At 35.1% G+C, this 13,545-nt stretch overlaps 1 protein-coding gene across 2 annotated transcripts; it reads left to right on the forward strand.

The window, feature by feature from the left end:
- Positions 1-10,628: 10,628 nt before the first annotated feature.
- On the forward strand, positions 10,629-13,151 carry LOC113350395. Of its 2 annotated transcripts, XM_026594525.1 has the most exons (3): positions 10,629-11,807; positions 11,968-12,714; positions 12,827-13,151. In XM_026594525.1, the coding sequence occupies exons 1-3, from the start codon at positions 11,205-11,207 to the stop codon at positions 12,881-12,883; spliced, it is 1,407 nt and encodes a 468-aa protein (XP_026450310.1). In that variant the 5' UTR covers positions 10,629-11,204; the 3' UTR covers positions 12,884-13,151. The 2 variants fall into 2 exon arrangements, with proteins under 2 accessions (XP_026450310.1, XP_026450309.1); XM_026594524.1 differs by having other exon boundaries at positions 11,968-13,139.
- Positions 13,152-13,545: the final 394 nt, after the last annotated feature.

Genomic DNA, 13,545 nt, shown 5'->3' on the forward strand with positions numbered 1-13,545 from the left:
CTCAATTTGTTCAACAACTTCACCTGTTTCTGGATCACAATGCAGGTTTCCCCACAAAAAAAAATTAGATACAGTATTAACCATAAACTTATATAACAGAGACAACACAATTACCATTTCCTCTCTATAGCGTGCAAAAGGTTTTGACCCCGTACAATGAATGGTTTTATTCGCTTCTCGACTTTTTTTTACCTTGAGTGCTACTTGTCTGCATTCAAATCCAAAGAAGACGGTTCAATGCAGATAAATACTACATAGATATCATAAATATGACTAGTACTGAAGTCTGAATACCACCAATATGACTACCACAAATAAATCTTATAAATACAACAAGGATCGAACGCCAATATTACCTGAAACTCATCAGACTCAAACCAAGTGCAAATTTTTTCCCAATCCTCCTGCTTAACCTGATGATGCGGGTTTTCCCGTTCTGTTCCATCTTGTTTGTACTGTAGGTAGTGTTTGTGAAGTGTGCATCTAAACTGTCTGTACTCATTTGCTAGCATTGTGTTGACGGCCTTCTGAATGCGTACTACATGTAGATCAATAGTGAATTTTTCCTAAGTTCACAGTCACCAAACAAATTTTTGTTAGCACCATCAAAAAAGAAACTACCCAAAGAGAGTTCTAATTAATAAAGCCGTAGTTTGTGCAAGAAAAACATAACAGTACGAACATTAGAAGAACAGAGTAGTAGGGACACTAAAATGATTAAAAAATAGGTATATGATTACCAATATGAGATCATAAAATTTCTTCAGATCTGATTTTCCAATTGACTTCCATTTGGGGCGAGTCGACCACGGTGCAAACTTTCTGACGATGATTCCTATTTCAGTTTGGAATTCAGTGGCCCAATCCCCAGTTGGAATCTTTTTACCTGGTTTGATTGTTATTGTAGGCTTTTCATTCTTTTTCCTTATGTGATCATTAATCTTTGCATTAAGAGCATCTCCTCTTCCTCCTTTGTTAATCTTTGGCAGATCTATTTTTCAAGAGATATGGGTTAGATTATACTTTTGCTTAAGGTTAAGTGTCTGATTGGTTTCCTAATGTTAAAATAAAAAAAATATTTGGAAAACTTTTGCTTTTAGTGGAGTAGGCTAACCATATATTTTCCTAGTTTTTCAGGTGAATCTAGCGTAGTTGAAGACGAAGTTGGAAAAGGAGAATATCACGTTTGGCTCGAGTAAGTGTTTCCAGGCTAATCTGTTTGAGGCAAATATATTGCTAGAAAATGTTGTCTCTTTTTGTTTGTTCGACGTGTGCAACTTCTTGAAGCAATGTTGCAGATGCTATGTTCTTATATACACTTGTATCATATTTTTTGAATCAATTTAATTTCTACCAAATCTTGAGACAATTGTTGTTAATAGGATCTGATATTCTTAGTTGAGATGATTGAAAGGTTATTTGTGTTTCTGTAGACATAAAACTAGTGGTTTCAATGCTAATTTTACAATCAGTTTGTTTAAAACTAGTTGTTGTGGCGGGATTGTGTGATTTATGTTGCCGAAGAGTGTCATATTGGTGCAGGATACAACCCTGAAAGCTGAAATCATCATGGTTTATGTTGTAACCTATAGAAGGACTAGGTTTGATATTGATCATAAGTTTTCCTCGGTCTTTATACTTCTTTTTTGATTAGTTCGATTAATATTAATCGTGCCCTTTTCATTAACGTTAGTGCTTCCTGCCACTGATGTGAAATCTATATTATTGTTGAAATGGTGTCTTGTAACGGTGTTGGTGTGGTAACTAATCCTAGAGAAGTCACATCAACTGAAGCTTGTATTCCTTGATCCAATATATCTTGGCATACAAACAATATGCATGGTATCTTTGCAGTGTCTAAGGTCATGTATTGCGCTAAGGCGCAATTCTCAAGGGAGTTTAGATTATATTTTAATTTTATTCAAATTCTGTTTCATTATACGTTGTTTGTGGTTTGGGTGTATAACAATTTTCTAGAGTACTCTCTAGGTTAGTTAATTCACTTGTGTACACATGTCCATGGAATAATGTTTGTGTTAATTCATTTTATTTTCTCTGAATTCTAGTGACATGTTTTGCGCGCACACTGAACATTTTATAATTTAGATGATTCATGTAAGACGAAAAATCTTGAAAATTTTCTATCACATCACATGAAATACTGCTTCTTATATGAGGCCTTTTATGATTGTCAGTTGCAAGCTTGGGTTAAGATATGCATGATTATACTTTAATGGTGGTGATGTAGTGGTGATCTGGGTGTATAACGATTGCTCAATATTCGCAGGATGAAACCATTTACGATTGCTCAATGTTTTAGATGTGTTGTGTGATTATATACTTTGATGGATGTTGGCATTTTTGAAGTATCATAAACTCATTTTTAATGTTGCGGGGAAGTGGGATCCATAGTCAAATTATCTCTGTGTACATATTCTGCTAGTTAGACAAATTGTTTATATTTTAGATTAATCTAAGACTACATGCTTTGCTTCCTTGAATGATGAACTGGATACTTTATGATTTTGTGTCTCAAGTGCTAGTATGTAACATGTAGAGAATAAAGAACACACCCAGGTCAGGGAAGTTAGTACATTCATCTATTTCTATGGATGACCACCCAGGTCAGGGCAGTTAGCTTGGGTGTGATTTTGTTGAGTATAATTACGATGGTTGGCTAGTAACACACCGCAGCAACGTATTAAATCACTCCCAAGATTTGTCGCAGAAATGATTATTTTGAGTTTGTCTATTGTATTAGAGTATACATCATTCTATTTTCATTTCTTATTTCCCGTATTAGAGTGTTGAGTCTAATTATTTTGTTGTTCCAGGAATTTATCTGTTAAAATATGGATAAGAGTTGGATGCAAGGAAAATCAGGGTTCCATCCTGATTATAAAAGAGGTCTCCAAGAATTTATGAAGATTGTTCTCGGTCACACAGATAGTATGGGAAGGACTCGTTGCCCGTGTGCCCGATGCAAAAATGGGCATTTGGACCCAATCCAGGAGGTTGAAGAACACTTGCAAGATTTTGGCATATACAAGAATTACACCCTATGGGTACACCATGGTGATGATTATGAAATTGTCTCTGATGACGACGATGTGGATGAGGAAGAAACACAAGGCGGTACATCTAATGGGGTTAGTGAACTTCTTGAAGATGTGTGTAACAGAGCAACCAACAATGAATATTCAGTTACACAAGACAGTTGTGAAAACATAGATATGTTTGATAGTCTCTTGAAGTATGCCTGCCAGGTGTTGTATCCTAATTGCAAGAACTTTTCGAAGTTAGAGTTTATTATGAGGTTGATGCATATCAAGATAATGAGTCACATGAATAAAAAATCATTTCAGATGATACTTGATATAATTAAAGCGGCATTTCCTGAAGGTGAGACACTACCAGAGACCTACTACGAGGTTAAGAAATTATTGAGGAGCCTTGGACTTGGTTATATAGTAATTCATGCATGCATATATGATTGTGCACTTTTCTGGAAGGAAAATGAGAACCTTAAAAACTGTCCCAAGTGTAATGAGCCGAGGTATAAAGTTGTCGAAGGAAAGGGGAAGAAGATACCTCAGAAAGTACTGCGTTATTTTCCACTTAAGCCAAGGCTGTAGAGATTATTCATGTCAAGGATGACTGCTGAAGATATGAAATATTGGAAAAACATACGGAAATGGGAGAAAAATGTGTTTAGGCATCCAGCAGATTCTAAAATTTGGCAAGAGCTCGACGAGAATCATAAGTGGTTTGCCAAAGATTCACGTAATGTCCGACTTGGAATTGCAAGCGATGGGTTTATTCCATCTAATGACCTCAATGGAAAACCAACACAGTATTTGGCCTGTAATTGTTGTTCCGTATAATTTTCCACCTTGGAGATGCATGAAAGAGCCCTTCATAATTTTGACTCTACTAATACCAGGACCTAACAGTCCCGGGAATGATATTGACGTTTATCTAAGGGCGCTGATATATGAATTAAAAGAGTTGTGGGAAATTGGTGTGGAGACTTTAGATGCATATTCAAAGGAAGTATTTTAGCTTCATGCCGCATTGTTATGGACGATTAATGACTTTCCTGCATATGGAAACTTATCTGGATGGAGTACTCATGGGTATCTAGCTTGCGCTGTTTGTAATAAAGATACACGTTCTCTGTGGTTGAAGAGTGGACGGAAGATATGTTATATGGGTCATCATCGTTTTTTGCCACGAACTCATGCTTGGAGAGACAGGGGAAAACATTTATTTGATGGAAAAACCGAAAGCAAGTCAAAGCCAGAGGAGTTGTCTGGAGATGATGTGCTACTACAGCTAGAAGTCTCCGAGCAGCAAGATTTTGGGAAGGCACCGAATACCAAAAAGAGGAAACGTTATGATTTTGAGTTAAATATGACAAAAAAGAGTATTTTTTTTTGAATTACCATATTGGAAGACTAATAAATTGCGGCACAATGTTGATGTCATGCATGTGGAGAAAAACATTTGTGATAGTATTGTAGGAATACTGATGGACATAGAGAAGAAAACTAAAGATACCATAAGATCCAGAGCAGACCTGGAAAGATTGGGTTTGAAGAAGGAGTTGCATCTAACTAAGAGAGGTAATAAGTTAATTAAGCCACCTGCATCTTATACATTATCTGTTCCAGAGAGAAAGATATTATGCGAGTGGTTGAAGTCGGTCAAGTTTCCATACGGCTATGCCTCGAACATTGCTCGGTGTGTAAAGGAAAAAGATGGCAAGATATCCGGAATGAAGATCCATGATTGTCATGTATTTCTACAACGGATTCTTCCTTTTGCACTACGTGGTTTCCTGCCAAAGAATATATCCAGTGCGTTAGTTGAGCTTGGTGTTTTCTTTAAGGAATTGTGTTCGAAGACACTAAGACTGGAAGTACTAGAGAAAATGGAAAAGGATGTTGCCGTATTACTATGCAAGTTGGAGCAAATTTTTCCACCAACATTTTTTGATATTATGGTTCACTTGATAGTTCACTTACCACATGAAGCTATTCTTGGTGGACCCGTGCAGTATCGTTGGATGTACCCAATCGAAAGGTAATTAATATCACAATTAGTCTCATTTTTTGAGGTTCTAATACTTTGCTCAAGTTTCCGTATCAGATTATGTCCGTGTTTCTAAATACGATTACAATTACATAAAACCTTCATTGATGCCACCTATTATAAACATCTCCATACGTAGCTTGTTATTTTAAATTCAGTTGATTGATGATCTGTCTATACATGTGATTCGCTTAAAAGTTATCATATAAAACATCCAGTGATAGATATATTTTACAAAGTGAGCAAACAGAGTGTTGATGATGTTATCTACCCATACTAGATAATTTTCAAAATCCTATTTCTTTTGCTAAACCTAACTTGGCTTTTGATTTTGCTTTTGCTTTTGATCATAAGACGGGTAACTTTTAGTTTATTGAATCTATATTATATTGTCTTTCACTGAATCAATGTTTGATCTTAAAATAGGTATTTACGCACACTAAAGCAATATGTACTAAACAAGGAACGACCTGAAGGTTTCATTGCCGAGGCATACATCAACAACGAATGTCTTACTTTTTGCTCTATGTATCTACATGGAATTGAAACACGTTTCAACCGCGAAGATCGAAATCACGATGGTGGCTCTGGAAAACCAGTTAAGGGACTGAGTGTTTTCTCAACTGATGCTCGACCTCTTGGAGCTGCTAAAAACGTGATGTTGAACTTGAAAGATTCCAGCAAAGCTAGATTTTGTGTTCTGAACAATTCTAAAGAGATAGTACCGTACATTGAGTAAGTGGATATAACTTAGAATGAAGTAATGTATAATGGTTATGCAAAATTAAAAGAATAACGTTTTTATATATTATGTATATGCAGAGAGCATATGGAAGAACTAGAAAAGGAAGACGGTCGTAATGTGGATACGAGACATGAAAGACATTTTGCTAAATGGTTTGAAGAACGGGTAAGTACCAAATCAGATTATTTTATATACCTAGACGCTGTTGTTGTTGCTATCATACTTCAAACCATTATAAGTAGTGGACATAGCATATTGTTGTAATAAGATGCATGTATGAAACTTAGTATATTCATGGGTATAAACTGTGTTAGTTGGATGAGGAGTATTTTAGGTGATTTGAGAATATCTACGTAGTTGATACTAATTTATCTCGATTATACTGTGTATATATAAATGAACGGGTAATTTTGAATTGTTGGCGATAATGAAGAAAATGAGATACATGTTACCCAGATATATACACATAATTTTAAAATACGAAGATGACCAGAAACCACCTAGATGTGATGCCAATTTTTATATTTTATATTTTTAACTGCCAATTTTTTCATTTGATGTTTCTTTTTAGATTTCCTCCTAAATTCTTATTAAACTTTGAGTGTCATTATGTTATTTGGTTCTTGCGGTTTTGTACCCAACTTCCTCGGACTCTGTGAAATCTATCATTGGGATTATAATTAACATTTTATCACTTTATAGGTGAATCGTTTGCGAGAAGAGAATTCTCCTAATGTTTCAGATGAAATATATTCACTAGCAGTTGGCCCTGATCCACGTGTTGTGCAATATAGTGGGTGTATCACTAATGCAATTCGATTTCATACAAGGGACCGGGAAGTTAATTTGCGGACGCAAAATAGTGGTGTTGTAGTAAAGGGGGAGCACCAGTCTAATGTTGCTGATTTTTATGGTGTGTTAACAGATGTCTTAGAGCTAAGTTACCTGTATAGAAAGAAAGTTTTTCTTTTCAGATGTGATTGGTGGGACGTCGATAAGAGAAGGAAAAATATTATTGCAGATAGCCATTTCACTAGTCTTAACTTCTCCCAGACATGGTACAAAGACGATCCTTTGGTGCTTGCTGACCAAGTGCAACAAGTTTTCTACCTTAAAGACCTTAAACTGCGTGGAAAATGGCATGTTGTTCAACATGTAATTCCTCGAAATGTCTATGATGTCTCAGAGAAAGAGGTTGGGTCAGAACCAAATAATGACGAGGCATATCAGCAAGATGAACACTTCACAACAGAAAACATCGTTCAAGATACTTTTGGAAATGCATCAAATTGCAATGAGGAAGGTACTAATTCAAGTTGGAATAGAAATGATGTCGCCGCCGAAGAAGTTGATATGGATACTGTTATTGTTGATCTTGAAGGTTCCGAGGACTATATTGAAGAAGAAGAACTTGAAGGAGAAGGTGGTCTTTTGAGTGAACGTGATAGTGAAGATGAAGGTGTTATATCAAGTGGTGAAAGTGATATTGATTAAAGATAAGTGTTTCTCAACCTTTTTTTTCTTTTTCTTTTTGTCTGTAGACCTTTTATTTCTAGTTGTATGGATACATTGACTTGTCATTTTAACGAAAGTTGTCATTTTGAACTGTAATAGTAAACAAACTTTCGAATATACCAGAAATAATCAAAAAACGGAGTATGGAAAGAGATGCACCACGCAGCTAAATTTATATTAAGAAAATATTTTTGACCCTAGCGACCATAGAAAAATTGTACAACATTAATAAGCATCGTACTCGATACAAAATTTGAAAAAAAAACTCAAATCATATAAATTCTAATCAGCTATAAAAAACTCAAATCATATAAATTCTAATCAGCTAAGACGTTGAACTTGTAGTTAAACTACAAACTATTTTTTTTTACGACATATGAAAAGGTTTAAAATAAAAAACAATTATTATGCATTATATACGTCAAGGAATATCATTGTATTTACAACATTTTATATTTTACCGATAATGTAAAAAGGCATTTCTAATAGATGGATGCGTCGCAAAAATATTATTATCGTGACATTATTTTTAAGTGGCAAAATAAAGGGTTTTACTAACATCATAAAATGTTAGTAATGCATGAGCTTATTTGCAACAGATGAGAGTGCTAGGAAAAATATATTATTCTCAACGACTACACAATGTCGTGAATAATTTGATATTTGTGACAGATTTTAGTGTTAACAATATACATGATTATTCGTAACATTTCTAAAATGTCAGTTATAAAAAATTATAATTATTTTAAATTAAAAATTAAAAAATAATAATTTTTCCACACATAAAATGTTGCGAAAAAATCATATTAATGTTATTTGTTTTTTATTTTAAAAATAAATATTTGCGACATAATGGAAGGTGTAGAAAATACCTATCCTGACACGTCTGGGGATTTAGCTAACACAATATTTTTGTGACACTAAAACTATCACGAATAACTAATATTTATGACGTTTTCTATTATGTTGCAAACATAATGTCACGAATACGTCTGTTTGTTGTAGTGAATGCCGAAAAAATGCTAGCCGACAAGGTAAGACAGTTAATAAATGCGACCACATATTGCCGGATAGGTAATAAATCAATGTCATGCGAACTACCTATGCATCTATAACAGTTTCTTGTGTGTAAAAAAAGAATAAAGTCGGTATCTTCTTCATTCGTATACCTTGCCGGCCATATTAGGTCGGAACTTTCTTCATTCGTCGACCTTGCCGGCTTAGACTGGTCGGCATGATGTTCATTAATCGACCTTGCCGACCTTTCATACTTTCAGAATTGAAAGTGTTGATTTCTTCTTTAATTTTGAGTATGATTTCATACAACAGATTTACAATCCCATTTTTAGAAGTGTTTCGGTTGTGTCCTTCATTTTCGTTGCAAGAGATATTCTCAACAAAAAGAAAAAAACATGAAAAATCATCCCACAAAAGTTCAATCAAAAACAAAATTTCATAACTTAAATTCCTAAATTTTAATCTATTCAATCAATCTAAACTCAATTAGTAAACCTAATCAAAAATTTTAGTGTTAATTAAACAACGACATACTAGCCATTTAAAAATAGAAAATACAAGATTAAGGGGTGGATACTTTTACTTCCAAATGTTTCGAATTTTGTCTCATTAGGTATACCCAATTAATTTGGTTATACCCAGTCAAGCCAGGTAATAAAAGTAATTAAAACAAAACATTGTGGTTCAATCTTATCCTGATTCCTGCAAACTTGCGACTCACAGACCCTAAAGATGAGTGACATCACTTAGCTTTTGACCAGTGGCGTCACTTAGTAGTACTATCATTGGTTATTGCACAAAGTTATTATTTCTGAATAGCTGTACAGAATACGACGGACAGCTAGGCAACTTGCAAGCTGTGCATCACGAGAAATAAATTGGAGAACACAGTACGAACAAAACAAAACCTAAACCTCATGATGGCACCCAAAAACACGAGGTCCATGCAAAATAGGGAGAATCTTAAAATTTTAATAAAAAATTATAATTTATTGTTTTATTTTGTGAATGAAATTTTTTAGTCCCATATCATGGAGTTTTCAATTTTTAGTAGTTTTAAAAACTATATAAACTTTTTAGTCCCACATCGGGGAGTTTTTCTTCTTAAGTTGTATTTGTCAATTATATAAAGAAATTCACTACTTTTGTAAAATTTATGGGAAATGGGTCGCTCTATATTTAGAGGGACCCCCAAGGGATAAAATATTTTATATTGTTTTCTCAAGCGTTCGAGATTTTCCTTTATGTTTTTTTTCGGAGTTGCCAAGCTTAAATTGAGCATCTACTACATATGCTAGTAGTAGGTGTATTAGAGTGTTTTATCCTGGAGATATCCGTCCTGTGAGGGCTATAACATCATTCTTGAGTGTAGCCGGACGCTAATGTCTTAAGGGCATTCGTTTTTCCGTCGACAAGGAGTTGTATTTTATGTTTCCATCAATGTAGTAACCAAAATTGACTGAATAAAGTGAGCTGCATCTATTAGAATTCAGTTTTTGTTTTTTGGGATAACAAAAGTCGGCAAGGTTATAAGATTACTACAATGCCGACAAAATTCTAGCCGGCAAGGTAAGAGAGTTAATAAATGTGACCACATATCGCCGGATAGGTAATAAATCAATACCATGTCCACTACCTACGCATATATAACAGTCTCTTGTGTGTCAAAAAAGAATAAAGTCGGCATCTTCTTCATTCGTATACCTTGCAGGCCATATTAGGTCGGAACTTTCTTCATTCGTCGACCTTGCCGGCCTAGACTGGTCGGCATGATGTTCATTAATCGACCTTGCCGACCTTACATACTTTCAGAATTGAAAGTGTTGATTTCTTCTTTAATTTTGAGTATGATTTCATACAACAGATTTACAATCCCCTTTTTAGAAGTGTTTCGGTTGTGTCCTTCATTTTCGTTGCAAGAAATATTCTCAAAAAAAAAAAATCATGAAAAATCATCCCACAAAAGTTCAATCAAAAACAAAATTTCATATCTTATATTCCCAAGTTTTAATCTATTCAATCAATTTAAACTCAATTAGTTAACCCAATCAGATTTCTTAGTGTTAATTAAACAAGGACATATTAGGCATTTTGAAATAGAAAATACAAGGTTAAGGGATGGCTACTTTTACTTCCAAATGTCTTGGATTTTGTCTCATTAGATATACTCAATTAATTTGGATATACCCCAACTAAGCCAGGTAATAAAAGTAATTAAAACAAAACATTGTGGTTAAATCTTATCCTGATTCCTGCAAACTTGCGACTCACAGACCCTAATGATGAGTGACATCACTTAGCTTTTGACCAGTGGCGTCACTTAGTAGTACTATCATTGGTTATTGCACAAAGTTATTATTTCTGAATAGCTGTACAGAATACGACGGACAGCTAGGCAACTTGCAAGCTGTGCATCACGAGAAATAAATTGGAGAACACAATACGAACAAAACAAAACCTAAACCTCATGGTGGCACCCAAAAACACGAGGTCCATGCAAAATAGGGAGAATCTTAAATTTCCCACTTGAACAATTATTGATTGAACTAGACAAAATCCACACAGCTACAGTCAGCCAAAACACTAGCTAGCAAGGGGCCGTGTCCTTTAACTATTAGCGATCCAGTATGATGGGACGGGAAGATGAAGTAAGTCGCAATTTTTTTTTATCTTAATCTTATTTTTCTAGAATTAAGTAATTATTATCGTTTTGGTGTTTAACTAACTTTTTAGAACTGACCACACACCCTTATAAATTGCCAAGTTATCCATGAATAGAAAAGCATCTCCTAATCAATAGGATCCATTAGCTGGTGATTCCAGAGTGCGAAGAATGGATGAGCTTTATGGAATTTCAGTGAGAGGTTATGTTAAAGAACTCATAGAGTGGCGAGAGAAAAACCCACAACTTCCTCTCAATCCGAAATTTACAGCTCATTGTAGAACTCCTTTACACATAGCAGCTATGTGCGGCCATGTCAAGTTTGCAGAAAAACTTTCTAGTTTCGAGAAACAACTCACAATGGAGAAAGACTCGCATGGATTTACTCCTCTTCACTTGGCTTCCGCAAGACCAAGCGTTTCTATGGTGAAGCAGTTGTTAGAAGCCAACAGGGATGTTTGTATGGTTACGGATAAAGATGGAAGAACACCTCTATATATAGCAGTAATGCATGATCGATATAAAATCATAGACGAATTGATTATAAAGAAGCCGGAAGCGTATCACATTCGATATCATCAAAATGAGACGATACTGCACCTCTGCGTCAAACATGACAGTTTGGTCTCCCTAAATTTGTTATTATCAAAGTACTCGCGGCACTTGCCACATGGGGACGCACTGTCTGTGGGCTTGGATCCTGTATCTGTCAACTCCAAAGACTTAGATGGGAACACAATTTTACACCTTGCTGCAAATAGGAGGCAAATGGAGGTAAATACATTATTATTTATTTAGATTACCCTTGAGAACTTTGCATAAAATACTCTTTTCCTGATAGAATCATTAGAGATGTTTATGGAGAAATGTTTAAATTCAACGTTTATGGACTTCAATGATAATTATTACTCAATATCACTGTTTCATTTTGCAGTGTATAAAGTTTTTAGTTGAAGACAAGGATACCGGAATTGACATCAATGCCACAAACAATAACAACATCAAAGCACTCGATATTTTAACACAAAAAGAAAGAGATAGTTATGAAATTGGATGCTTCCATTTTGAGAATGAGGAGAATGTAGATCAAAAATGGTTGAAAGAGAGAGTGAGTGCGTTAATGGTGGTTGCAACATTAATTGCAGGAATCGCTTTTCAAGCTGCTATAAATCCACCGGGTGGAGTTTTTCAGGAAGACTCGTATGTCAATGCTCGTGATCAACCTGTTACTTTTACTTATTATCTAGGATCTGTGAATAAGACCTCTAAGTCTAGTTACTTTGGAGAATATCTAAAGGGCCTTCCCCATCTGAAACCAAATGATAGTAGTACCCAGAGACGGAATTCCACAATGATCACTAAAACAGCCACTTTCGTCAGTTATATGTTAGGCACACTAAGTAACGTTTCTTATGGTCATGATAATCCTTATGTGGTGGGTAAATCGCCCGGTGTTGTTTTGGAACACGAAAAGTGGAAACCCATTATTTCCACACATAAACGTAATGCGAATTTTACCCCTTATCTCATACGATATGCCGGGACACCAATATTGGCTTATGCACACCCAAACCTTTACTCTGTCTACATAGTTTGCACTGCAGTTGCATTCTTAATGTCTTTAGCCATAATCATGCTAGTTATAACTGGGCCTGTAGATGAAGATTCCATCCACCATCAGGTTAAAATTCTTGTTTACACATTGTTCTTTTCAATAACTTTATTGATCGGAAGTTACGTAGCTGTATTCCTAAGCATGGCTCCTCCATTTTATGATAATATGTATACTTTAGGATTGTCATCTCTCGGGGCCGCTGCAATCCTGGGGTTTAGCATGTTTGGGTACCTGATAATCCGCCGGAAGTGGAAATATTGGAAGCTAAAGATAAGGTTGCACATCAAAAAGGAAGAAATATTGATAGATCAATTACATACAGAATCATTAAAAATCATATCAAAACGATTTATTGTAAGGATTCTGACGCTTCTTTATTTGTTTGCGGTTGTCCCTGGTCTCTTTATTGCTGTATATAAAGTTTACAAAAGTTGAGTGTAACATGGAATGTAATGGTTCATTCTTGGGTATATAAATAATATTCCTGAGCATCTAGCTCGTGTTTTCTAAATTGATGCATGTTCCACTTCACTTGGATGGGCATCAGACTGTGAGTTCTCCCTTTGATTCTTGGTTATTTCTTTTTTAGTCCAAGAGTCAATAAACTCAAAGGAAAATTGGAAAAATGCCCCAATACGAGATGTAATATTGGAAATTTTCCCCAACATTAAAAATAGTTGGAAATATGCTTTCTTCCCTTAACTTTGAAAATCAGCATTAGAGGCTTGATCTACCATACCGCACTATTAATGGAAAACTATTATTCGGAAAAAAGAATCTCGATACTTTGGAGTCTAGGACCAACATGAAATTCCCTTATCATTATGCATACATGATAATAGAAATAGAAACATTATCCAGAAGATTGTAAAGTCACCAGGGTGGCTAGTATTGGTA

Source organism: Papaver somniferum, chromosome 2, assembly GCF_003573695.1.
Source record: "Papaver somniferum cultivar HN1 chromosome 2, ASM357369v1, whole genome shotgun sequence".
Classification (NCBI taxonomy): Eukaryota; Viridiplantae; Streptophyta; class Magnoliopsida; order Ranunculales; family Papaveraceae; genus Papaver; species Papaver somniferum.